This window comes from Xenia sp. Carnegie-2017, unplaced genomic scaffold (genome assembly GCF_021976095.1).
Source record: "Xenia sp. Carnegie-2017 unplaced genomic scaffold, XeniaSp_v1 HiC_scaffold_19, whole genome shotgun sequence".
In the NCBI taxonomy this organism is placed as follows: Eukaryota; Metazoa; Cnidaria; class Anthozoa; order Malacalcyonacea; family Xeniidae; genus Xenia; species Xenia sp. Carnegie-2017.
The window spans coordinates 10,833,026-10,857,899 of record NW_025813481.1 but is presented as its reverse complement, the minus strand read 5'-3'; the positions used below and the strand labels follow the sequence as shown (position 1 = coordinate 10,857,899).

The following is a 24,874-nucleotide window of genomic DNA, read 5'->3' as shown; positions in this document are numbered from 1 at the left end:
GTAAAAGAAATGTCAAACCGTTTTCAAATATGCTTGAGTATGTCACAAAACATTTTAACCAAAAAATTAAATTTTTTTGAAGTTAGAAATTTTGAATAGTGTCGCGTTAGAAAAATTGTTTTGAAAATGATTGCACAGCCAGGAAGTAGCACCACGCAACGTAACTACATTAGTTGTATTCAAATAAGTTTTATTCTATAGCTTAGTTAGTTCATCTTATTTACTATGTTTTTTTAGGCTATTTCATTTGATTAAGTTCTATACCTTTCGCACAATACAAGACATTGCTATTTTAATTGAACTATGTAACTCGCAATGTAACAAAGCCCTTGTCACAATGTCGTCATCTAACTCTAACCAATTACAATATAATTACTGAGAATCTTTCACATAATTCTTGTACATATATTGGTTGCTTCCCGCTGCTTATATAATTTATAAAAAAAAATATCGTTTGGCAAATAACATAATATAAATGTAAAATAAAAATTTATCGCGAAAACTTTCTTTCAGTGACCGTCAATTGTGGGTAGAAAACATTGCACTCAGTGCAAGATTTTGTATAGCTAGGTGGACGGTGAATCAGCACTGTAGCATAATTATCATAAACCTGGACTATACAACGCCTTCAATTAATCTCTGATATAGGTAAAATGTTTATCGAATAAACTTGATATTGCTCCGAAAACAATAAAATATAAAGCGCGTTTTTAGATGTTCTCGCTTTTATAGCGACAGAATGAATGAAAATTAAGACCTTTAGCAAGTAATCCGTTTTGATCATGATGTAATGCACATATCAAGTTGATTATTGATAAGTCATAACTAGCTACGTTTCATGATATATTTTTTTATCGGCTAACTTATAGTGCTTATACACTAAAGTAATTCATGCTCATGAAGCTGCATTGCAATATTGGCAGTAGATCAAAACATCGGAATTTTTATCCAAAAAAAAAGGAACTAAAGTGCGAACGGAACATGTCTGACTCCAATTAAAGACATGATCTTCCCACAAGAAAAATAAAAAATGACAGTCATAAAAGCGAATCACATGAGTTGGTCATAATGTACAAACAGTTATACAATGTTTGTTTGCAAAGAAACGTGGGAATATTTGCAAACAGGATATTTCCCAAGTCCCAACATGAGTTAAAGCGATAAGGACAATGTGAATATAGCCGGACAGCAACATTGACATTATAATAAAAATGCCAAAATTTCCTTTTTTACCAAAGCAACGCTATTACGATTTAAGAACAAAAAACCTCATCACCATATCTACGTCGACAACAAATTACAGCCAAAGAAAAGGTTAATCAAGGAGTCACGAAAAAGAAAAATTTGAGTATAAAGTGGAAGACGGACAACGACACTTCATTCACGTAGTGTAAGAGTCACTGAACAGAAAGAAAAGAAGCAACGCTCCAAAAAATTGCGAAAGTAGCAACATAAAGTGATATTATTAAGTGATGACAACTATTTCAACACAAGAATTGAAAATGTCGAGAGCTTTCGCCACCTTAATTGTGCTCATAGGATTAACTGCAATAATTGAGTGTAAGCGCAATTCTTTTTTTCGTTGATATGTCTATTCTAAAAAGCACATTCAGTGTGTGTCACTCTATCTAATTTCCTCCATGTTTTCATAATGTCTTATCAGTATGTCAATGGTTTGCCGATACGGATAGGTTTTGTACGCATCTTTAATTACTACTTTAATGCAATGGCCTATAGTCAGTAGTTGTACATATATGTCACAACACATCAACAAAGAAACATTTTCTAGCAAAATCATAAAGCATCGTATAACTTCAGGTACCAAAAACTGAAGTTGAAGCAATTTAAAACTTTTTCGTGTTTGAAAACAACAGATAAAAACTTTGACATTTCAAGCGGATATTTTGTCGTTTGCGTGTTACGCACGCGTGATCAGAAAGGCAGTCTTTGTCCAGATCATTACAATTGTCTCAAAAGTTTTCCTGATTTAGTTCTAAGTATTAATATGATGTGTAAATGAACAAGAAGAGTAGCAAGAAAATTGATACCGTTTATGAAGCGTCTTCATCAATATTGTTTATTTTATTTTCAGCATGTGTGCCGATGCACGGTGTAGAAAACCCGAAAATTTTGAAAAGCAAAAAAAACGATGAACAAAAAGAGTCGAGCACAACGCCACAATCAAGGGGAACAGACCCAAGCTCAGAAAAACAAAAAAAGATGATCGCAATACCACCATCGAGGACAACAGACCAGATTTCAGAAAACCCAAAAAAGACGAGCAGAATACCTCCATTGAGGACAAAGAACCCAAACTCAGAAAAACCAAAAAAGACGAGCATAAAACCACCATCGAGGACTAGAGACCCGAACTCAGAAAAACCAAAAAAGACGAGCACAATACCACCATCAAGGAAAACAGACCCGATCACAGAAAAACCGAAAAAGATGAGCACAATACCACCATCGATGACAACAGATCCGAATTCAGAAAAGCCAAAAAAGCCGAGCACAATACCGCCATCGAGTACAACAGACCCAAACACAGAAAAACCAAAAAAGACGAGTACTATACCACCATCGATGACAACAGATCCGAATTCAGAAAACCAAAAAGAAGAGCACAATGCCACTATCGAGAGCGACAGACCCTAACCCTGAAAACCGAAAAGACGAGCAGAATACCACCATCGAGGACAACAGACCCGAACACAGAAAAACCAAAAAAGAGGAGCACAATACCACCATTGAGGACAACAGACCCAAACACAGAAAAACCAAAAACGAGCACAATACCACCATCGAGGACAACAGACCCGGACTCAGAAAAACCAAAAAAGACGAGCATAATACCACCATTGAGGACAACAGACCCGAACACAGAAAAACCAAATAAGACGAGCATAATACCACCATCGCGAGGGACATACCGGAGCTAAGAAAAACCAAAAATAACAAGCACAATGCCACCATCGAGGACAATAGATCGGAACTCAGAAAAGCCAAAAAAGACGAGCACAATGCCACCATCGAGAGCAACAGACCCTAACCCAGAAAACCGAAAAGACGAGCACAATACCACCATCGATGACAACAGATCCGAATTCAGAAAAAAAAAGAAGAGCACAATACCGCCATCGAGGACAACAGACCCGAACTCAGAAAAACCAAAAAATACGAGCACAATGCTACCATCGAGAGCGACAGACCCGAATCCAGAAAAACCAAAAAAGACGAGCACATACCACCATCGAGGACGACTGACCCGAACTCAGAAAAACCAAAAAAGACGAGCACAATGCCACCATCAAGGACAACAGACCCGAACTCGGAAAAACCAAAAAGACGAGCACAATACCACCATCGAGGACGACTGACCCGAACTCAGAAAAACCAAAAAAGACGAGCACAATGCCACCATCAAGGACAACAGACCCGAACTCAGAAAAACCAAAAAAGACGAGCACAATACCACCCTCGAGGGCAACAGACCTGAACTCAGAAAAACCAAAAGAGACGAGCACAATGCCACCATCGAGCGAAGGAGACCCGAGCTCAGACAAACCACAGGAAACGAAGACAACCCAACCATGGAGTGAAGCAGACTCCACGCATCCTGAATCTACGGCTCTACCCACTTCTTTAAAAACAGAAGAAAAAGATACTAGTTCCAGTGAGGTTCTCACACGACCAACATCTCCTTTCAGATTCAGAAAAAGACCAGCAGTCGTTGATAGTATCGAAGACAATAGACAATGTGCAGATCAAAATGGGAACTGCAGAGAAAATTGTCTAAAGTCAGAATTCGTAAAGGGACGCTTCAGTTGTCCATTTCCACGGAACTGTTGTGTACCAGGGTCTTGAATTGATACAGGATGTTAAAATGGACATACCACTTTTGTACATAGTTCATTCTATGTTAGCGTTAAGATTTTTTTCTGCTATTATTGAAGTGGCCAGTTCCAAATTTGATCAACTTATAAAATTAAGTACAAAATACATTTATGATATATTAAGCAAAAACAAGTTCACTCCACAACCTTATGATTAAATTATGTTATGATCAGTTGACTGTTGTCTGCTGGAGAAAAAGAAAACGACTTTAACTAATCTTTTTCAATATCTGCTGCAACCCTACCAGGGGAGGAGCAACAATAAACTTCAAATTGCAGAGGGAGAATAATTTGTCGTTAGTCCTGCCACCTAATAAGGAAGGAAGTTATAAAGCATATGAACAATGGTTTGACATCATCGGCAATTGCATGAGCCGGCTATATCTACTTCTATAGCAGCGTTCAAATCTTGCAGCCAGCGCTCGCGCATTTACCGTTACATATTATTGGTTAATTTAACATATTCTCATATTCAATATTAAATAACTTCCTGTGAAATTTGCCATCAACCTTTTAAAATAAGAGTTTGCAGGCCAAAATCATTGCAATTCATTGCAAGGTTATTAAATCTTCATCATCAGTGGCAAATCAAACGTTAGTAAAAAATGAAGATGAATAGCACTCAATTTCAAATTAAGAACAGAAAAAGAAGGTGCTTGGAATTTTAATAATCCAAAAAAGAGCTTTAACAATTTAACTCGACTTAATTGGACGCCACTACTTTATCACTTAATTTTCAAAAGCAAATAGTATAAAATCATTAGCAGATCGGCAATAGGACGGAGAAAACATAATCACCTACCTTCTTTTTACTAACAATCACAGAGTCCATAGTTTTCCACTCGATTTTTCATCCAGTGTAATGCAACATCTGAACTCCAAGAACCATTACTGCTGGTAAACAAATGTGAGGTAAGAAAATTCCAAACAGTTGGAAAAAATACTCATCTTAGATGCAGTAGCAAACTCTTTAAATGAATAGGTTGGTCACAAAGGGGGAGTTTGGTCACAAATTCATATATACATGCCTGACTAGGTAGAAAACAATGGATTTCAAATAAACTTAATAAGGTAGAACATGTTCTTTTATGAATGTTCCCCCAATTATCGAGTATGCTACGACAATGCTTATGAACGAGTTTCCAAGTTTCGTTATTGAGGTGTGCGCTTTCTCGTTGCAACGATCTCTTTTTTCGCTAAACTTTAAACCCATTGATACGATTTGAGAACATTAGCTTTTACACAGGCACGTTGTAAGCATTTACTGGTCAAGTCATTTGCATTTGCGTCATATCTCTTCCAACTTCCTTTGTTGTCTTGAACGCGTGAAAAGCCCTCAGCCTTGGCGTCGCCAGTGGCTTTTACATTACAACAGTAAAACCAACAATTCGTCTCCCACTTGTGCATTGTGGCTATCTGTTTTGCTCACAGTTTGAAATTCATGCGTTTGTGCCTGTTAAGACATCCTTAGCTCCTTCCCTTTTTTGTCATTTGCAATGTTTTGGTGTTGTTTATGTGATAAGATACAAACGTACACGAAATCTGGGTATTCTCATTTTGTAAATTCCTTTGCATAAACATTTTCAAATACGAAAAACATCTTTTATTTTTTTAGAAAGTAACAATAATGCAAAATAAATAAATTTAAAGCAAATGTGTTAATTTTTCCTCAAACATGTATTGATTATTGACTTGTAAATTTCTCTAATTTAATTGATTGAAGTCATTAAAATCACCGATTGGTTTCCCACATTTACACTAAAGCAAATTCTCCTGCTAATCATTCAGCGCAGCGCACACATTATTGTATTCTTTTATTGTGCTTAGGTTTCTTTGGTACAAGGTGTCCAAATCTCATAGCAAAAGATGTGACAGACTAGCAGTGGCTGGTCTCTTAATACCATGCAACTTTCAAACAGCTATTACATGGCTATTAACATTCGCGCGATTCTTTATTTGAAGGATGATAAGCAACTTCTTACATCAACTCAATGCAAACTTACCGTGGTATTCTGCAAAGGAAACATCCCCATTTGGGATAAACAATTGCCTTTCTCCTGGATCTTTCATCCTCAAATTTCAAAGTAATAGTAAACAAGTCTTCAACAGTTTCCAATTTTTCTTTTTTCGCGATTTATTTGGAAAATATGGCCTGGTAATGTGATTTATTTTTCAATTTCTTTACAACCATGTGCCAGTTAAAAACGTCGCCATTTTGTGACTGAAATTACCCGCCCTGCCAGACAGGCCCTCACAGCACTGCCAACAGTCATAAGATCTTCTCATCCCCGGAAAATGAGAATATACATTAAATGAAACCTGGTAGGTCAACGAAACTGGATGCAAGAAGCGATATTATTATTTAGTAATAAATATTTATTTTCTATTACATCACATATCCTTATTCTTATATCACATATCCAGTTTCTTTAACATTTTCAGGTGTCTATTGATGACACTGCAATATGGATATCCATGTGCATTTCTTCACGGTAGAATCACATAATTGCATAATTTCTTTTGCCAGTACATTCTTCAGAATCGTTAGTCCAAATAATCGCTTGTAGCTACCACAGTGTGTGCTATGATTGCGTGTCTAGGCATCGTTGTCATAAATGGAAGACAACAGTACTTTAGATCACAAATTGTCGCTGCTAGGAAGCATTTGACATGTGTTTGGTTTTGTTGATTTTATAATAACTTGTTTTGCGAGTACCTTTGAGAGGAAATTGTCCGAAAGAGACTGTAGACTAATTCTTTTCAACGATTGAATCGATGTAGAATTTTCTGCCACAATTTATCCCGCATTCAGTATCAATTGGTTTGCTTTCTATTACAACATACAACCTTTATATCAACCTTTATCTTTGATTTCAAGACTTGATAGCAGTAATGTTGGCTTTTTAGTTTGCCTATCACCCATGAATATATAATTACCGAGAATCTTCATAAATAATGAATGGCGTTCCCTGTTAGCGCATCCTCAATCACAAATCAATATAATATTATCTTGCAAAATGACATAAATTGAATGCAAAATCGGAAAATTAAAGTCTTAACAATGACAGTACATCAACATTAAAGACAATCCTTAGCATTCATCAATATTGCTACATTGTCAACGCACATTTTTTGTTGTCGAGGCCTTCTCAACCTTTTAGTTGAGCATTTGATGTTTTCAATGCTCTCATCTGGTAACTCTAAAGTTAATGAATTCTAAGCAAATCTATGTGACAATACTTTTAATGCGCCTCGAATTTCGTTCAGGGGAGAAGCAAACTTCAAATAAACATTTGTTGCTATTGTGTATTTTCGTAAATGTGCTTATTCCATCTAAAGGAAACCTTCAGCTCGTATCGAAGGAAAACATCGCTACGCTTATGACAAATTATGTCATTTTTGTCATGGCGACATATTCATTTACATAGTGATGTGCACGACATTAGTTACATCTCCATCCCGTCTTCTCTCCGTGAAAGGAAAGAAAGAAAATGTGGAGTGCAGTTGTGCAGTTTGCGTGAAAGTCTCTACGATACCACATCTTACACTTCACCTTGTAATAAGTTGAAAATATAAAGTCTACGTTATATGTTAACGACAGCCAAAGAGTCTTCTGAAGAAAACACAAAAGCTGTATTTTGTAGTCTATTAAATTATTTAGCATTAGCATGCTTTTCGTAAATCTAAAAGTCTACTCTCGACTCCACGTTCTGAATCTGCAATTTTTGAAATACCAACAAAAAGTATCAGCACTAAAGAATGAACATCACGGCGGGATCTTTGAAGAACTTGAGGTTTTCCGGGAAGTTTTTAAAACGTGTGAAAATCAATAATAATGAACGTTAAATATTGAGCATGCAAAATCTCTTAGCTGTTCAACTCCCTAAAGTAGATCTCGTTTTATTTTATTGTTTTATTATTATTATTTGTAGTTGTTTTATATAGAAAAGAAGTGTTTGACAGTAAATACTACCTAAATACACGAGTTTATTCGAAACAATGAAACCACTTCAAATGAAGATATTACATGGCTAAGGAGTCCACGACACATAGAATAAACCAGCAAAGCAAACGTCGATCATTAAAACATTTATTACATTAAGAATCCAGATGTGTCATGTGCTAATGAAGTTACTATGGAGTTTTAAACACAAAATTTTCATATGTAAAAAAATGTCAAACCGTTTTCAAATATGCTTGAGTATGTCACAAAACATTTTAACCAAAAAATTAAATTTCTTTAAAGTTAGAAATTTTGAATAGTGCCGCGTTAGAACAACTGTTTTGAAAATGATTGCACAGCCAGGAAGTAGCACCACGCAACGCAACCACAATAGTTGTATTCAAATCCGTTTTATTCTATAGCTTAGTTAGTTCATTTTATTTACTAGGTTTTTTTAGGCTAGTTCATTTGATTAAGTTCTATACTTTTCGCACAATACAAGACATTGGTATTTTAATTGAATTATGTAACTCGCAATGTAACAAAGCCCTTGTCACAATGTCGTCATCTAATTCTAACCAATTACCATATAATTACTGAGAATCTTTCACATAATTCTTGTACATATATTGGTTGCTTTCCGCTGGTAACATAATTTATAAAAAAAAATATCGTTTGGCAAATAACATAGAATAAATGTAAAATAAAAATTTATTGCGAAAACTTTCTTTCACCGACCGTCAATTGTGGGTAGAAAATATTGCACTCAGTGCAAGATTTTATAACTAGGTGGACGGTGAATCAGCACTGTAGCATAATTATCATAAACCTGGACTACACAACGCCTTCAATTAATCTCTGATATAGGTAAAATGTTTATCGAATAAACTAGATATTGCTCCGAAAACATTAAAATATAAAGCACGTTTTAGATGTTCTTGCTTTTATAGCTACAGAATGGATGAAAATTAAGACCTTTAACAAGTAATCCGTTTTAATCATGATGTAATGCACGTATCAAGTTGATTATTGATAGGTCATAACTAGCTACGTTTCATGATATATTTTTTTTATCGGCTAACTTATAGTGCTTATACACTAAATAATTCGTGCTCATGAAGCTGCATGGCAATATTGGCAGTAGATCAAAACATCGGAATTTTTATCCAAAAAAAAGGAACTAAAGTACGAACGGAACATGTCTGACTCCAATTAAAGACATGATCTTCCCACAAGAAAAATGAAAAATGACAGTCACGAAAGCGAATCGCAGTAGTTGGTCATCATGTACAAACAGTTAAACAATGGTTGTTTGCATAGGTACGTGGGAATATTTGCAAACAGGAGATCTCCCAAGTCCCAACATGAGTTAAAGCGATAAGGACAACGTGAATAAAGCCGGAAAGCAATATTGACATTATAATACACATGCCAAAATTTCCTTTTTGCCAAGGCAACGCTATTTAGATTTAAGAACAAAAAACCTCATCACCATATCTACGTCGACAACAAATTACAGCCAAAGAAAAGGTTAATCAAGGAGTCACGAAAAGAAAAATTTGAGTATAAAAATGGAAGACGGACAGCGACACTTCATTCACGTAGTGTAAGAGTCACTGAAGAGAAAGAAGAGAAGCAACGCTCCAAGAAATTGTCAAAGTAGCAACACAAAGTGATATTATTAAGTGATGACAACTATTTCAACAAAAGAATTGAAAATGTCGAGAACTTTCACCACCTTAATTGTGCTCATAGGATTAACGGCAACAATTGAAGGTAAGCGCATTTCTTTTTCTCGTTGATATGTCTATTCTAAAAAGCACATTCAGTGAGTGTTACCCTATCTAATTTCCTCCAAGTTTTCAAAATGTCTTATCAGTATGTCAATGGTTTGCCGATACGGATAGGTTTTATATGCATCTTTAATTACTAGTTAATGCAATGGCCTATAGTCAGTAGTTGTACATATATGTCACAACACATCAACAAAGAAACATTTTCTAGCAAAATCATAAAGCATCGTTTAACTTCAGGTACCAAAAACTGAAGTTGAACCAATTTAAAACTTTTATGTGTTAAAAACAAGAGATAAAAACTTTGACATTTCAAGCGGGTATTTTTGTCGTTCACGTGTAACACACGCGTGATCAGAAAGGCCGTCTGTGTCCAGATCATTACAATTGTCTCAAAGGTTTTCCTGCTTTAGTTCTAAGTATGGACATGACGTGTTAATGAACATGAAGAGTAGCAAGAAAATTGAAACCGTTTAGGAAGCATCTTCATCAATGGTGTTTATTTTTCTTTTCAGCATGTTCGCCGACACCCAGTAGTGAAAACCCTAAAATGGTGCGAAGCACAACAACCGATAAACCAAAAGAGACGAGCACAACGCCACTATCGAGGGCAACAGACCCGAGCTCAGAAAAACCAAAAGAGACGAGCACAATGCCACCATCGAGCGAAAGAGACGCGAGCTCAGACAAACCACAGGAAACGAAGACAACGCAACCATGGAGTGAAGCAGACTCCACGCCCCCTGAATCTACGGCTCCACCCACTTCTTCAACAACAGAAGAAAAAGATACTAGTTCTATTGAGGTTCTCACACGACCAACATCTCCTTTCAGATTCAGAAAAAGACCAGCAGCCGTTAATAGTATCAAAGACAATAGACAATGTTCAGATCAAAATGGGAACTGCAGAGAAAATTGTGAAAAGTCAGAATTTTTAAAGGGACGCTTCAGTTGTCCATTTCCACGGAACTGTTGTGTACCACGGCCTTGAACTGATACAGGATGTTAAATGGACATACCTCTTTTGTACATAGTTCATTCTATGTTAACGTTAAGATTTTATTCTGCTATTTATGAAATGGCCAGTTCCAAATTTGATCAACCTTAAATTTAAGTACAAAATACATTTATGGTGTATTAAGCGAAAACAAGTTCGCTCCACAACCTTATTAATTAAATTATGTTTTGATCAGTTGACTGTTGTCTGCTGGAGAAAAAGAAAACGACTTTAACTAATCTTTTTCAATATCTGCTGCCCCCGTTGGAGCAGCTACAATAAACTTAAAATTGCAGAGAGAGAATTATTTGTCGTTAGTCCTGCCACCTAATAAGGAAGGAAGCTATAAAGCATGTGAACAATGGTTTGACCTTATAGCAATTTCATGAGCCGAGTATATCTACTTCTATGGCAGCGTTCAAATCTTGCAGCCAGCGCTCGCGCATTTACCGTTACATATTATAGGTTAATGTAACAAATTTTCATATTCAATATTAAATAACTTCCTGTGAAATCTGCCATCAACCTTTTGAAATCTGTTTAACAGGCGGGAAAATAAGAGTTTGCCGGCCAAAATCATTGCATTTATTGCATGGTTATTAAATCTTCATCATCAGTGGCAAATCCAACGTTAGTAAAAAAATTCAAAACAGAAAAAGAAGGTGCTTGGAATTTTAATAATCAAAAAAAAAAGCTTCAACAATTTGACTCGACTTAATCGTCCGCCACTATTTTATCATTGAATTTTCAAAAGCAAATAGTATCAAATCAATAGGTACATCGTCAATGTACCTCCCTTTTACTAACAATCAAACAATCCATAGTTTCCCACTCGATTTCTCATCCAGTGTAATGCAACATCTGAACTCCAAGAACCATTACTGCTGGTAAACTAATGTGAAAGTAAATAAATTCCAAACAGTTGGAAAAAATACTAATCTCAGATGCAGTGGAGTAGCAAGCTCGTTAAATGGATGAGTTGGTCAAAAGGGGAGTTTTGTCACAAATTCATATATACATGTCTTACTAAGTAGAAAACAATGGATTTCAAATAAACTTAATACGTTAGAACATGTTCTTTTATGATTGTGTTCCCCCCAATTATCGAGTATGCTACAACAATGCTTATATGACTTTCGATAGATAAGAATTCACGTTTTATATTGTATTAGTGCTCAAACCAAAATACGATTTATGACGAGAAATTAAATCGATGCCCATAGTAAAGGGGGTATCATAGGTCACACAAAACAGCAAAAGATTTTTCGCATCTTCTTAGATATTTTAATGGATGATTTTCAAACAAGTAAAATTAAAGATGTTGGAAGATTGAAGTGGATTGAAAAGAGCAGGCAAGAAAACCACAGAATAACTTTTGTTCAAAACAAAGTTTCTAAGTATAACTTATACGAAGAAGCAGATCCCATATAACAGAGCAATTTGAAATACAAAAGTTGAATTTTAACAAGAGACGCAAAATTAACTCTAAATCTTCGACTCTATTTTAAAGACATTAAGGTTAATGAACGAGTTTCCAAGTTTCGTTATTGAGGTGTGCGCTTTCTCGTTGCAAGGATCTCTTTTTTTTCCCTAAACTTTAAACCCATTGATACGATTTGAGAACATCAGCTTTTACACAGGCACGTTGTAAGCGATTACTGGTCAAGTCATTTGCATTTGCGTCATATCTCTTCCAACTTCCTTTGTTGTCTTGAACGCGTGAAAAGCCCTCAGCCTTGGCGTCGCCAGTGGCTTTTACATTTCAACAGTAAAACCAACAATTCGTATCCCACTTTTGCATTGAGGCTATCTGTTTTGCTCACAGTTTGACATGCATGTACCTGTTGAGACATCATTAGCTCTTTCTCTTTATTTGTCATTTGCAATGTTTTGGTGTTGTTTATGTGATAAGATACAAACGTACACGGAATTTGGGTATTCCTTTTTTGTAAATTCCTTTGTATAAACATTAGTAAATACGAAACACATCGTTTATTTTTTTTAGAAAGTAACAATAATGCAAAATAAATAAATTTGAAGCAAATGTGTTAATTTTTCTTCCCTTCTCTTCCCTGAAAATGAGGATATACTTTAAATGAAACCTGATTGGTCTACGAAACCGGATGCAAGATGCGATATTATTATTATGTATTAAATATTTATTTTCTATGACTGTTTGACAGGCATCTAAAAACAATGCTTTTTATTTAGAGAAAGGGTCCAAAATATGAACTTCTTTTGAATTATCGGACAGATGTAGTTATTATGACTTTGATGGCGAAGAAATTAAGTATGTTGTAGAATCAAAGGAAAGAATATGGAAACTAAAAGGACCGCCGAACGAACGCTGAACTTATAAATTGCTTAAAAGTTGTACAATGACGATGAATTGGCTACGTCTAGCAGCTGCTTTTATGTGTATTTACTGCGGTTTTTTAACAGTTTATGGAACTCCTTTGTATGGACCGATGGACAAAATAGTTCTTTTAGAAAATGATACGATATCAAGTGCGATATACAATAGTAAATATGCCTGGTTTGTAGAGTTTTATTCCAGTTGGTGCGGGCACTGTCAAGCTTTTGCGCCGGATTGGATAAATCTCGCCGAGCGAGTGGAAGGTAGTCATAATCTTAGACTAATGTGAACTGGAGTCTAAAGTCTCAAAGTCTGATTAGAAATTCTCCCTTTTGACGATCCATGTCGATAAAGTTTTTAAAAATTGTTTTGGTGTGAGATCATACAATGATAATGTAAGAATTACAAGATTAACGATGATGAATTGTTTAACCGCATCGTTGTCTGTTATTTCAAGATTAACTATTGAATATTATCTGAATTATCGATGCCCGGCTTCGTGCTTTCAAGGAAAATTAAATATAACAGAAATAAGTGACAATGATGTTTAATCCATGAGTCAATAACTACTACTGTTCAGGGAATAAGTGATTCAGTAACATGTCTATTATATACTGTTATTTCCGAGATAATTACGCTGAGTTTTTATCCTTGAATTTTGCTAGGTCTTCCTAATGCTTTGCATCCAGTTGCCATTCCTCAAGTCTTAACCAAAATTAATCATGATGAGCTACATTTGCTTATCACCTTGTTTTAAATACGTCAAATTGTTTAACTACACGTTGCCCAATCCCCACAAGGCCACAACACAAATTTGCAATGAAATTTGATAAAACCATAATAAACCATTATTTTATAAATATGTTGTTTTCGCAGTCAGTATAAACATAAAAGTTTATATAACAAGACTCAGGAGGCAATGATCAGTGGATGTGTTTAATAATTTATTCACTGCCCAACAACAAAAGCAAGCACATATACAAAGCAAACCTTGATTTCTTGCCTACATCAGCAATAACCTACTGCATTGGTACCTTTCTAGCTTTTACCTGTATGCCTACCTTACGTAATGCCATTTTCTCTATAATCTCATTTTTATAGTATCTTCTCAACTTAACTGTTTTTAAATACTAGCTTTGATACTCAGTTGTCATGGTACAGAACATTGACTTATGATATTCCTTTCAATTAACTGAAGCATTTAATGCTATTTTAAGCTTTGAATTTTGTATAACCTTTGAATAGTTGAACATAAACTAATATGAAAGTAGGATATGTATGTATGTATAAGTATAAAATCTATTTATTAGGATGGAATCATATTATTAAAGTGGCAGCCATTGACTGTGCTGAAGCTAGAAACACTAGAACATGCGAACATTTTAACATACAGGGTTATCCCACTCTTAAAGTAAGTATTAAAGATTACATGTCAATATGTTGCCATAGTTTTGTCACCACATTTTCTTAACTAATAGAATTGTGTTTATAGTTTTTTAAAGCATTTACCACCAATTTAACAGATCTTGGAAAAGTTTACTATGGTAAGAATTTAATTTGATAAGAAAATACCAGTACGTAGTATCAGCTGCAGTTAGTTGCATACACTACCCTCTCCCCCCCCTCCTCCTCCAACATATTAATTTTTAAAAACTACAAATTGACTTACTTTATAAGTATTTATGGAGTTGAGTTATTTAAATAAATTATCCATTGAGCCTCTCTTTTCAAAATTTCTAATTTACATTTGACTCGTAAGTTTCTGCTAAGCACTGTACATCTGTTGTCTGACATGGCTATTTTACTATTTAGGAAAGCGAAAACCTGTGCATTTACAGCAAGCAATGGTTGATTTCTTAAACATTGAAGGAAATTCAAATTTTAAACTTGACTTTTCACCATTAAGGTTTGCAATTAAATTTTGAAATACAAATTTGAATTGTATCCATTATGTTGTAATTTTGATACAATTGATGATAATTTGATAACCAGCTAATTAATGTATTTTAGCCGTAAAGTTACTGAAATGCCATTTGAGAAAAATCCTTTTGTATCCAAACCATTACTTCTTGTGTTTGAGAAAAAGGCATCTTATCTTGGAAAAGAGGTACTTGCAAACTGTTGCCTTTTCATGTATTTTATATGAGTGGAAGATCGATAAGCTTATTATACACACTCATGTCCTACTGTTTTGAGATAGTTTCTATTGAAATCAATTGTGATTGCAGGTTATCCAAAATTAATATATGAATACAGCTCCCTCCCTCCCCACCAATTATCAATTTTCTGCTGCTCTTGATGCTTCACCTGCCTCTTTTCATACTGTTTTTTTCAGTATTTTTCCTAAGCATTTATTTCCCTTTTTTTAGCTAATGTTAGATTTAATGAGCAATCACAATATCTCAGTGAAAAGAATCGTGGATGATGTAAGTAGCTTGATGAAAATGAATTCATAAAGGCATGGGGAAATTTTATAACAAATGGTATGGCAAACATTGTGAACATTTCATGTTTGCCTTCATTATTATTGAGATTTGACTGACTGATTTACATTCTTATTGAAAACAAGTCTCTTTTAAGGTGTACAGAATGGGCAAATACGGAGTAAGAAAGCTACCTCAGGTTGTTTTGATAGAAAAAAATGGCAACTACGTACACTTAAAGTAAGAATCAATATGTCATCAAAGCTCCTATTTATGATACTTTCACAATGGCAGACACCATATGAAAAACAAAAACTTGTGAATTGTATTTCTATTCATGTCTTCAAATTCATGTTCACTTTATTTTTTTCAGGAGTTTGCAAACCCGGCCAAAAATTCTTTTAGAGCTGAAGAGATATGATTTGACTACAATAAATTTACGACCATCCAAATCCATACAATCGACGAACTTACATTTTCAAGACCTGCATAAAAATGATGCACCAATACCTCAGAAAAATAAAGATGGGTAAGTATGAGTTAATCTTTACAGGTGGCGGGTAACCAGCCTTTTACCTCAACAGTATACAAAAGTGGTTGAGTGTGGCAGCTGAGCTTGAGAAGAGGCCAGAAAGGAATGGAGCTTTGTAAACAGCTTTGGTTATTCAATGTATGAACTTATACAATTTGACCATGAATTTTTAAACATTTTCTGTAGGCTTGATGTAAACATGCAAGACCTTGAGAGTGCTTTAACATTCATATTTACAAGAGAAATTGTCATTAAGAAGAGCCTTCATAAAGAACACCTCGAGCGCTTTGTAAATTTGCTCATTCAAGTAATTTAATCATTCTACCTTTGTGGATTTTCTCCTATGCTTTAACATATCAACCAATGGCTGTCCTTCAGTGTTTTCCAGGTCGCCCGAGAATAAATAAGTTTCTTCAAGAACTACACAAATGGCTCCAACCAAAGCTCCAAGATGTTGACAGACCTCTCAGACCTTCTGCAATGAGATTGTTTTATAATATGTACAAGGTAAAGTTGCTCTGCATTATCTGTATGTAATATTGCAGTAACTTTATTAAAGATACTGAAAGAATTGACAGCTCATATCTAAAACAATTGAGCGAAGTAATAATATAATTATATGATATATCACTATAATTGCTACCTGTGTTTCACGCTTTAGCAGTCATGAAGCGAATGTGATATAGTATTTCAATGATAGCTACATTAATTTCTCACCTAAGTCCGTTTGCTGTATTGTTATTTTTCTCTGTCTGATCATATCGTGAAATAGTGTATTTAGAAGATGCAGCAAAATCGAACTTCACTATTTTTTTGTAAGAACCACCACAAATTTAATAAGGCTCAAAATGTTTTGAGTCTGGCTCTCATCATGCAGTTCTTCGCGATGTATATTACCATAATGTACATACCTAATACCTTTATGTCTTCACGCAAGATTAGGTTTAGGATTATTTTTGAGATTAGTTTCTGCCTTAAAGTAGCTAAATCTAAGTGTAAAACTCCGAGTTATTTGGAAAATATCAACCTCAATGTTCTTATTAATTTGGTTCTTATATAAAGAGTGCACTAGTTTTGGTAGCAACTAATTTTAATATACACGACAACTTTTTTTTAAATAGACATGTTTCGACATCTCATGATGCCATCTTCAGTATGTATATTACATGTTTGTAAATGTAACGATTTTCTCGGGTTCAAACCATTTACTTTATTCCTTTTTATTGTTGTAATTTATGTTTATTACTTTTATATAAACCTTGTATCACTTATTATCTCACTCATACTGAAGATGGCATCATGAGATGTCGAAACATGTCTATTTTAAAAAATTGTCGTGCATATTAAATGCGCATTAGCAATAGTGCTTTTACGAAATTATGGAAACTAATTTTAACGTGTTAATTCTATAAAGTGCGGTTATGCTTGTTGATTTATGCAATTAATTTAATCATCAAGAGAAATGTTTCAATGGCCAAGAAGTGCACCAATGGGCGAAACTAAAACGTTAAGTGAGAGGGGTGTATATTAATATCTTCATAACTGCTTGACTGATTTGTTTTGTTAGCGACTATAATTTCAAAAGAAATCAGCAGGGCAGAGCTGAATGTATGAATATTCACCAACCCCAACCCCTACTTAACGATCTAGTTTCGTCCCTTTTCTATACTAAACTAGAGTAAACCCTTCAGTTTCTACATGTAGCGCAGTTTCCAGGCACTTTAGAAAGTCACGGATGTCAGGGTATTCGGACCTCTTACAGTGAGTGTCAGGTGTCCCATAGGAAGAACATTTAGCTTTTTGTTTGAACGTTTATGATTTTCTGGTGAAACAATTTTTCAAATCAATAAATAGATCTTTCACTTTGAAATGATGTAATGAAAGTACAAAACCGAATAAAACAAACAAATATGAACGAGTTTCATTACAAGTTGAACGTGATCACATTTTGAGCAAAAATCATAAGCTTACAAAGCCCATGGCATTTGCTAACTGAGAGGAAAATAATATGTGCAAGAGACTTAAAAAATTCTTCAGCATTTTAAATATAATAGCTAAGTTTTAGAAGTATTTTCCCCCTTTATTTTCCAGGCTGAAAATATATCATTACCAGAAAAGGTGGAGTGGAGAGCATGCCGTGGAAGTAGGCCTCAGTACCGCGGTTATCCATGTAGCCTATGGCTACTGTTCCATACCCTCACCGTGAACTGCGCAAATCGTAATGTGAAGAGCCTCACAGGTGCCGATGTACTGACTGCAATACGCGGTTATGTGAAGAGCTTTTTTGGCTGTCTAGAATGCTCAAAACACTTCTATGATATGTCGAAAAATGTCGAAAACGAAGTGCAGACTCACAACGAGGCTATTCTTTGGCTTTGGCGTGCACACAACAAAGTGAACAAGCGATTGAGTAAAGAACCTAGTTCGGATCCACACTTTCCCAAACAAGCCTATCCACCGAAATATTTATGCCAGGAATGTGCATCGGAGTACTCGAACCGCAAGAATATATGGTTAGATAGTCCGAGTACATGGAAGGATGACGTTGTATTGAATTACCTTAGAGCACACTATGGCGTAAACAACATAAGGCTGGCAAAGACCGCTGAAAGTAGTAGAGCAGACGCAGACAGAGTAAGCACAAGAATAACACAAGTTGTTGACTTGGGTTTGACCTACTTTGATTCGAGTCTATGCGTTGTTGTCTACGGAGCAGGCGTCTTCATTTTAGCTTTACTGTACATGTACATGTTGAAGCGACGTAGGATGCACGTAAAACATACATCGCATTTTCCTTGATGCTGATATATGTAATATGCAGATGAAATAATATATTAAATCTTATCAAATAAAATTATACGCACATTAAAGTAGCGAAAGGTCGCTTTTCGTTTGCTACGTTTTGGTACATTGATTGATAGTCAGCAGCGTTGCCAGACCTCACGATTTAGTCCTCGGGTCAGTTTCACGACACCTGGAGAGCGTTATCCATTGGATAGCGAAAATATTCAAACTTGTAAAAAATGGTGCTTATATTTTACTTACGGCAAAGAAATATTGTTGTTATCTTCGAAACAATATTTCATTTCAGTGATTGCACAGTTCAAATCGTATATTTTTCTCTTACAAGAGATTTTATGAACGTTCAAAAAAATTGCTATCCAATGGATAACGCTATTCAGGCTTCGTACAACCTGCCCATGATATGTAATTTTCGGTAAATTATTGTGATACATTGTGAGCCTGAAACACCATATCTTTTTCTGGCTTTCGGTTCATTGTAGGGAACTTCCTGCAATAAAACGTTCGGCCATACAAAGTTCTTAACATGTATTTGCTATCATCTTTTAGCTGTATGCTGATATGTACCCGACAATGACATACTCGTGAACGAATGACTACCGTTGACGTATGACGATACAAACGAGACCACACAATGACGTCATCATATACATCGTGTAAAAGCTGTGGTGAAACATTCACTCCTGGCTACCAATAACTCCACGTGGGCATTACTGCATATTAATATATTAATCCAACTGCTGTTCGAGTCGAACACACAAATCTTTACAACAAAAGTCGCAAACAGTTGTTCGTACCGTTTCCAAAGCATTTAGGTGGGTTGGGTTGAATCTTTGGTTACACCAAGTATTAAGCGACGTGGGGTATCGCCATCGTTTAGTTGACTAGGTAATGCTGAAAACGCATGCGCAATCGTTAATCACTTGAAGACTTCAAGTCTTCGGACAAACATCATGATTGATAGGAAATAAAATTACACATTGGCGGTGGTAGATTTTTGGGGTGATTACGTAGCTACTTCACAAAAAAATGTGACAAATTAGAGGAGAGAGCACCGAAGAACAGTGCAATTAACAGTAATTTGAAATGGCTTTGAGATTACTGTTTGTGGAAAAAGAAAACTATGTAAATATTGCTTACAATGGCAAATAAACATTTTAACCGAGTGAATGTCTATGAGGTTATGTAGCAAGTGATACGAACCCATAAAATCATTGGAATACTTCTCAAGGTAGTTTGTCAAAACATCCTTGAAATGCTTCACCGTCGATACGTTTTTAACAATTTTCTCCGTCTAAAAACATTAGGATTTTGTGAGAGAACTGTTTGAAGCTGGACTGTCTATTTACTATCATTTACGTTCAAGCGTTGAGTGCGCGAAATTTTTCACGATGTTCCCGTGTCTAAAACATGACGTTTCCTTGTCGTTTACTGCATGTTTTAGGTGTGGAATTTGCACCTTTTAAGAAAATATGTCAACGTTTGACAAGTTTTATGTTATATGTCAATAAACATGTTTTCCTTGAAGAAGCAACAGCTTTGCATGTTTTCGTAACACGTTTATTTTTACTTATACATTTTTTTTTGATAACAATGTCCATCCGTATAAATTTGCAAGGAGTTTTATTAGTTATTGCAGCTATAATGGAGATTAATCGCGAAGGTCATTCATTCAAGTCTGGTGTCGCACTGTCTTGCGACATGAAATCAAAGATAATCGATGAAATTTTTTTCGCGGAGCCGACAGAATCACGCAGTTCGTTCCCGTAGGCACACATACACTGCAGTCTACCGCGCTGTTAAAGTGTTCAACCTGGTTCAACCACAGTGAAGCTTTTTTTACTGTTGACGTTACTGATGAATTTCTGCGTTGCTTCCCAGATGGGGAAGTACAACTTGTGTAACTTTGTACAACTTGTGTAACGTATCTTGTGTTACACAAGTTACACAAGATACGTTTTTGGTGTCAACTCCTTCAATAACTTCACAACTGTCTCAGCGATCATTTGTATACAAAGTTACACAAGTACATATTTTTGGATCGTTTGAACCTTTTCTCCAAAATAAATTTTCTCTACGGATGGACATTGTCTCCGAAAAGTGCAAAAGTGTTACACACACAATAAACGTGTTACACAAACATGCAAAGGCGTTTTTTTTCCAGGGAAAATTTGTTTAATGGGCTTGTCAAACGTTGACATATTTTCTTAAAAGGTGCAAATTCCACGCCTAAAACATGCAGTAAAAGGCAAAGGAAACGTCATGTTTTAGACACGGAAACATCGTGAAAAACCTCTCGCACTCAACGCTTGAACGTAAATGATAGTATCTTTGTATTCTAGTAAAACCACCTATTTTTTGAAACAATCAAAAATTACCAGAAGAATAGCCTCATCTTTTGCTTTACGTAGATCATCAAGAAAGCCATCTCTCAAATGTAAACTGTTAAGAAATTCCTGCTTTTCTTTAGATAAACACTCTTTTGTTATCTTGTTGTAAGAATTCTTCACGTCACTAACACACAAAACCATAATATGTTTACTTAAACTCTGAAAATTAGCCTAATGAAGTGATTGCACGGGAAATTTGACAAGGGAAACACTTGACACATGTCTATCAGCATGAAATTAATACTCAAAGTCACCAGACTGGAGTGAAACCGTGATAAAATAGACATAAGTTCCAACATCAAATCACTCCTGATAGAGACACTAGGTTGTAATACACATGGAATCAAGATTCAACTTTAGATCAGTGGACTAGAGTAGCTAGCAAATTTGACACTGGGCAAAATGTACAACTTACATCAAAGTTTCTTTTTCTTCATGGCGATAACTCTCAAGAAGATCCTCCCATGCTTGACTTTCTACAGTCATTCTAAAAGTGATAAAATGACCAAAGGATGCAATACATGCAAACGACTGGAAAAGGTGCTAAGCTCAACTCCATATTTTCCATCAAACCAAAACAAATGCATTCCAAATATCACAACAAAGCAAAATTCAACCAGGCATACGAAATAAACAGCGTAACCGCAAAAACATAAACAGAAAACTTTTGTCTACGGTGACGGCAGCATTCTTTATGATTATAACAGAAACTGCGGTGTTTATGCAAAACAGATGATAGAATGATTTCTGCACGGCTATGATTGGCTACTCGAGTATTCTCTAGTCCTTATGGACAACGTATTCGAAGATATGAACAGTCATGGCATGTTGCTGGGTGCAAATGAAAAAGATAGACAGATAAATGTTTTCCAACTTGATGTCGTCAACTTCTATAATCAAATGGTAAACAAAGGCTTCGCCTTCGTTACAGTCAGCTACAGTTAACTATCATCGACAAATCGGACTTGCTGTATAATGTATATAAGTCAATACAGCCTCACCATAGGTACTGCAAAGATGCAGCCATTAACTAGTACAATCAGCATGGAAGAAATAGTGCTTCGAAATTATATTCCTGCATGCGCATTGAGCTGTTCCGTGCAGTCCATCTCATGTAAACCAGTAAACTTAAAACAGCAGTTACTTTTCTCTCAAATAGTTTAATGAAAGTTAAAACAAACCTTTTCATTGTTTCCTCGCTTTTCTTTGCATACTCTTCGAGTCTTATGGCCTTAGCATTTGGAGCGGTAACTCTGAAATGTAAAGGGACTTTTAAATTAGATACAATCACTGGATACAATAACTAGTTAATGGTCTCACGAGAGCAAACTAGAACCCGCCTGCTGTATATACCCAAGCATATTGCTTGTAATATCTAAGAATTGGTTTTCCAAATAGATTTAAAGGTTCGTTTATTAACTGCACGTGCTTAAGGCAGCCATTACGAATGTCTAGCATCTTAATCGTTATAAGCTAAATGAGATTTGGTGGCATTTTGACTTCTTCCAAACATCGCCATGCAATGGCTTATTATCATTATGAAAGTCCCGAGCATTTTTAGATTGAGCAGTATAAAAGTTTGACTGGGCAATTGAATTACATAGCAACGTCAGTGAGTAAAATTGACATAGCTGCCACAATTTTTGCTAATGACGACGCTAATGGGAGGCCTTTCACCTTTGATGCCTGATTTAATGAAGACAAAAATCAAGGGGATATATCAATATTGGAAAAAGCACAAAAAAAATTAAATGCACTACATTCATGCCAGCTTTATTCTCGAAGTATCAAAAATATTCTATGATTGAATTTTAATTTTAAGCTTAAAATTACCTCTCATTGCTTGTGTTATTTAACTCTGCTGCAATTTTGGCCAAATTTATCTTCTCGCTCAATTTTGCCCGTAGATTCTTCACATACTCCTCAACTAAATGTTAAACAATTCATAATTTAGTGAACAATATATAACTTTTTCATAAAATATTCATTACAAATCTTGTGATAGGAACATCAAGATTCTTACCTCTCTCTTCGAAATCTGAAATATTGGAAGCACCTTTGCTTTTGATGTTGATGCACATAAGCTTAAAAATACATTCAACACTAAGAATTAGAATATCAGTGACAAAAACATGTCTGTGCTCCATGATTCGTGCAACTACATTACAGGGTGCAAATATGCAGATCATCCAAACTTGTACGAAGGGTCAGTATTGTTATGATTAGTAAGTTAGGATTTGGTTCATGAAGCACACCAAAAGTTTGGAGAGCCAAACACCATGATCTGTGAGCAAGTACAAAATGAAAGATCTCATTGGTTTTATAGATATTAATTTATATTGGCAACTGGTTATTGCAACATTTAGAATGTGCGGTGTGACATGTTATGATTGCCAATCTGTAGTTTCTGTTTTCAGGCAAAGCAACTTGCTGTCTTTTCTTCCAAATTATTGAGGTTGAGGGGAGGGGGGGAGAGGGGAGGAAAGGTTAAATCCTCATCAAGTCCCCAAAAAGAGACCCTTGCAAACTAATGTTTATTTATGCACACTCACATCTAGGCTCTTATCAAACAACTGAAGAAGCCTTTCTTCCTCTTTAAGGTTGGATGGAATTTCCTTGTATAAACCTGCAAAACAACAAAATCTCTCAAGTGCTTGAAGCCATGAACAACTTGGCTTACTATAAAGTGTTTTGATGCAAAATAATCAAATATTGTAAGACGATGAGAATATTTTAAATGAGAATACTATGAGAATGTAATGCTATGAGAATATTTTACCAAGGCAGAAGCAAAGCTATAGCAAAAGCATTCCACGACAATTGAAGAACAAGGTAGTGGAACATTTGTAAACGAGGAGGAAGGGGAGGTAATCTTCATATATGCTTGTTTTTTGTTTAATTTCTATTCAAATTATCTATGAATACAAACAATACAGTATAAATATATAAACATAGCGCCCCTAATTGTCAATCTCCCACTGCCTGTGGTAAAGAAGTTGTCTCATATTTCTTTCTGCATGTCATACAAACCTTGAAAATCTGTAATGCTTGTTGAATGACAATATTCCAATGGTGAGACAACTTTCCTTCCAGGTATGAAACTAGATCGTCTCCTCTTCGTTGATATTTTACTTGTAGCACATTTTTCAACATTTTCACCGTGCTCAGTCTGCAAAATTAAATGTACGCACTTGCTAGAATTTCATTTGTTTTGAGCAAAAAGCAAATACTAACTTTTTCAAGCTGCTTCAACAACGACAACAAAAACACTGTTTATGAACTCAATGCAAACAGTGTATTTGTCTTGCAATGATTTGAATAAATCTCTTAATAATAAGCAAAGGTCTTCAATCTTCGTACCTGTTCTTCTGAATTCGGTGTTTTCTTTTTGACTCTCCTTTTAAAGCGAAAACCGGAGTCTTCTTCCAATTCCATATCTCTATTTTTATCCTCCTATAGTGAAAATTGGTAACATAATCAGCGCACGACTTATTATAGAGCACACTTCAGTGTCCTCAAACAAACTCTGAAACTCAGACCTCAAAATTTCTCCTACTTTCCTCCTGCTCCCTGGAATAGTAGAGGAAAGAGTAGAGGAAAGGTTACATATATTTCGATTCATTATTCATATGGAAATTTACGGTTTCTCATAACAGAAAAATGTCACGAGTTTTATGTATTTTGCTCTTTACCTGAAGTGCTCGTTGTCCGCCATTTTCAAATTGCAGTTTACTCGGCTAACTTT

General features: G+C 35.3%; 3 protein-coding genes across 4 annotated transcripts; 2 read left to right on the top strand and 1 right to left on the bottom strand.

The window, feature by feature from the left end:
* The first annotated feature begins 1,451 nt into the window (after positions 1 to 1,451).
* Positions 1,452 to 10,921, top strand: LOC124439206 (mucin-7-like). Of its 2 annotated transcripts, none has more exons than XM_046989436.1 (2): positions 1,452 to 1,560; positions 10,145 to 10,921. In XM_046989436.1, the coding sequence occupies exons 1-2, from the start codon at positions 1,473 to 1,475 to the stop codon at positions 10,618 to 10,620; spliced, it is 564 nt and encodes a 187-aa protein (XP_046845392.1). In that variant the 5' UTR covers positions 1,452 to 1,472; the 3' UTR covers positions 10,621 to 10,921. The 2 variants fall into 2 exon arrangements, with proteins under 2 accessions (XP_046845392.1, XP_046845391.1); XM_046989435.1 differs by lacking the exon at positions 1,452 to 1,560 and adding an exon at positions 9,144 to 9,612.
* A 1,859-nt stretch (positions 10,922 to 12,780) lies between these two features.
* On the top strand, positions 12,781 to 18,807 carry LOC124438417 (sulfhydryl oxidase 1-like). Its single transcript, XM_046988546.1, has 11 exons — positions 12,781 to 13,245; positions 14,293 to 14,393; positions 14,475 to 14,526; positions 14,795 to 14,888; positions 14,993 to 15,089; positions 15,352 to 15,408; positions 15,563 to 15,645; positions 15,779 to 15,934; positions 16,124 to 16,244; positions 16,316 to 16,444; positions 18,029 to 18,807. Exons 1-11 carry the CDS (start codon positions 13,005 to 13,007, stop codon positions 18,734 to 18,736), a joined length of 1,839 nt encoding a protein of 612 aa, XP_046844502.1. The 5' UTR covers positions 12,781 to 13,004; the 3' UTR covers positions 18,737 to 18,807.
* Positions 16,070 to 24,851, bottom strand: LOC124438419. Its single transcript, XM_046988548.1, has 13 exons — positions 24,822 to 24,851; positions 24,669 to 24,699; positions 24,490 to 24,582; positions 24,160 to 24,298; positions 23,682 to 23,755; positions 23,153 to 23,213; positions 22,963 to 23,056; positions 22,311 to 22,382; positions 21,545 to 21,616; positions 21,118 to 21,253; positions 19,943 to 20,033; positions 19,537 to 19,633; positions 16,070 to 16,412 (listed from the first exon to the last, which is right to left on the bottom strand). Exons 1-12 carry the CDS (start codon positions 24,842 to 24,844, stop codon positions 19,551 to 19,553), a joined length of 969 nt encoding a protein of 322 aa, XP_046844504.1. The 5' UTR covers positions 24,845 to 24,851; the 3' UTR covers positions 16,070 to 16,412; positions 19,537 to 19,550.
* Between the last annotated feature and the right edge of the window lie 23 nt (positions 24,852 to 24,874).

Excerpts from the sequence above, each read along its gene's own strand:
- LOC124438419 (XM_046988548.1), bottom strand. The coding sequence starts at position 24,844 with ATGGCGGACAACGAGCACTTCAG. Across the intron at positions 23,214-23,681 it reads TGTTTGATAAGAGCCTAGAT|CTTATGTGCATCAACATCAA; the intron begins GTGAGTGTGCAT and ends TGTATTTTTAAG. Across the intron at positions 19,634-19,942 it reads GTATTCCAATGATTTTATGG|CATTACCTAGTCAACTAAAC; the intron begins GTTCGTATCACT and ends ATGCGTTTTCAG.
- LOC124439206 (XM_046989436.1), top strand. The coding sequence starts at position 1,473 with ATGACAACTATTTCAACACAAGAATTGAAAATGTCGAGAGCTTTCGCC. Across the intron at positions 1,561-10,144 it reads ATTAACTGCAATAATTGAGT|CATGTTCGCCGACACCCAGT; the intron begins GTAAGCGCAATT and ends TTTTCTTTTCAG.
- LOC124438417 (XM_046988546.1), top strand. The coding sequence starts at position 13,005 with ATGACGATGAATTGGCTACGTCTAGCAGCTGCTTTTATGTGTATTTAC. Across the intron at positions 15,409-15,562 it reads TGAAAAGAATCGTGGATGAT|GTGTACAGAATGGGCAAATA; the intron begins GTAAGTAGCTTG and ends GTCTCTTTTAAG. Across the intron at positions 16,245-16,315 it reads TTGTAAATTTGCTCATTCAA|TGTTTTCCAGGTCGCCCGAG; the intron begins GTAATTTAATCA and ends GCTGTCCTTCAG.